Here is a 1,368-nt window from a genome sequence, read left to right on the forward strand (position 1 = left end):
TTTTCGTTTCCGCCCGGCGAGGGCGACCTGAAGACGGACTATAACCACGCGAAGCGCTACTACGGCATGGCCGCGAACCAGGGCTGCGAGCGGTCCGCGTTCAATTTAGGGCACCTCTTCGAGAAGGGCCTCGTGATCACGGAGAACGACGTCGTCCGCTACGCGCTCGCGAAGCAGTGGTACGAGCGCGCGGAGGCGCTCGGCTACGCGCGCGCGGAGCAGCGCATCGCGCACATCGCGACGCTCGACGCCGCGTCGCCGGAGCCCACGGTCGAGGAGAAGAAGAAGGAGGCCGACTCGGACGTCGACGAGATGATGGACAGCGACAACGACGGCGACGACGAGAACGAGCCGGGCGCGGGCCGCGGCTCCGAGGGCGCGAGCATCCTCGGGAGCCTCAACATACGGTAATGTCTGACGTGGCCATTTGTTCGTTTCTTTAGACGGCGCGGAGGCGCGTGCGGCAAATCGTGGTGCATGCGTCGCGATCGTGAATCGACCGTGAGGCCTACCGTGATGCACGCAAGCCCACCTTGCCGGGCAAGGCCGGCGTCGGCGCACGAGTCCAGCTCATCGACCCCTTCGGCCTGCCGGCGCCGCCGAGCTCGCGTGAAGCAAATCCCGCCAAGCCCCTCGTTCCAAGGCATGGCTCGACTCGCGACCGGTGCTCTCCGCCGCCTCGGCGCCGCGCCCCGGCCCGCGCTCGCGACGACAAAACTCGTCGGAGCCGCGCGCGCCGCCGCTACACCGCTCCGCGGCCTCAGCAGCGCCATCCAGCCTCAGCCATCGCCGGCCTCCTCCATAGAAGAGAAATTTGCACCCCTCCTCCGCGTGCTGGGCTACTACGGCAAGGACAGCACGCGCGCGCGCCAGGCCGAAAAGCTCTTCCGCGCCTGCGCCGTGCAGGCGACGCACCCGATTTGGGCGAAGCGCGGCGCTGTCAAAACGAAGCAGTTCCGGCCGCAGCACGCCGTGCTCTTCGCGCACGTCTGGATGCTCCACCGCGCCCTCGAGGAGACGGAGTCGCTCGGCCGCAAGGAGGCGCGTCTCCTTCAGGAGGCCGTCTTCGACGAGCTCTGGGAGGACACGACGGCGCGGATTCGCGTCACGGGCGTGAACGAGATCAGCGTCAACAAGCACCTGGGCGACGTGCAGAAGTACTCCTTCGCCGCGGCGCTCGAGTACGACAACGCCGTCGCCATCGAGGACGAGGCGGAGTCCTCGGACGCGCTCGCGGCCGCCGTCTGGCGCCACGTCTACCTCGCGTCCGACGACCTCTCCGTCGAGCACTGCGTCGACGTCGCGACCTACGTGAAGCGCCAGCTCGACGTCGTCCGGAAGCTCGGCGCCGACGAGCTCCGCGACGGC

The 1,368-nt window shown here is 68.5% G+C and overlaps 1 protein-coding gene across 1 annotated transcript; it reads left to right on the plus strand.

Annotated features, from left to right (window-relative positions):
* Nucleotides 1-66: 66 nt before the first annotated feature.
* Nucleotides 67-1,332, plus strand: AURANDRAFT_69367 (hypothetical protein; the record flags this gene model as incomplete). Its single annotated transcript, XM_009045135.1, has 2 exons — nucleotides 67-407; nucleotides 765-1,332. Coding segments are annotated over 2 exons (909 nt in total), but the record flags the coding sequence as incomplete, so codon positions are not given.
* Nucleotides 1,333-1,368: the final 36 nt, after the last annotated feature.

The sequence above is a fragment of the Aureococcus anophagefferens genome (genome assembly GCF_000186865.1).
Source record: "Aureococcus anophagefferens unplaced genomic scaffold AURANscaffold_1560, whole genome shotgun sequence".
Classification (NCBI taxonomy): Eukaryota; class Pelagophyceae; order Pelagomonadales; family Pelagomonadaceae; genus Aureococcus; species Aureococcus anophagefferens.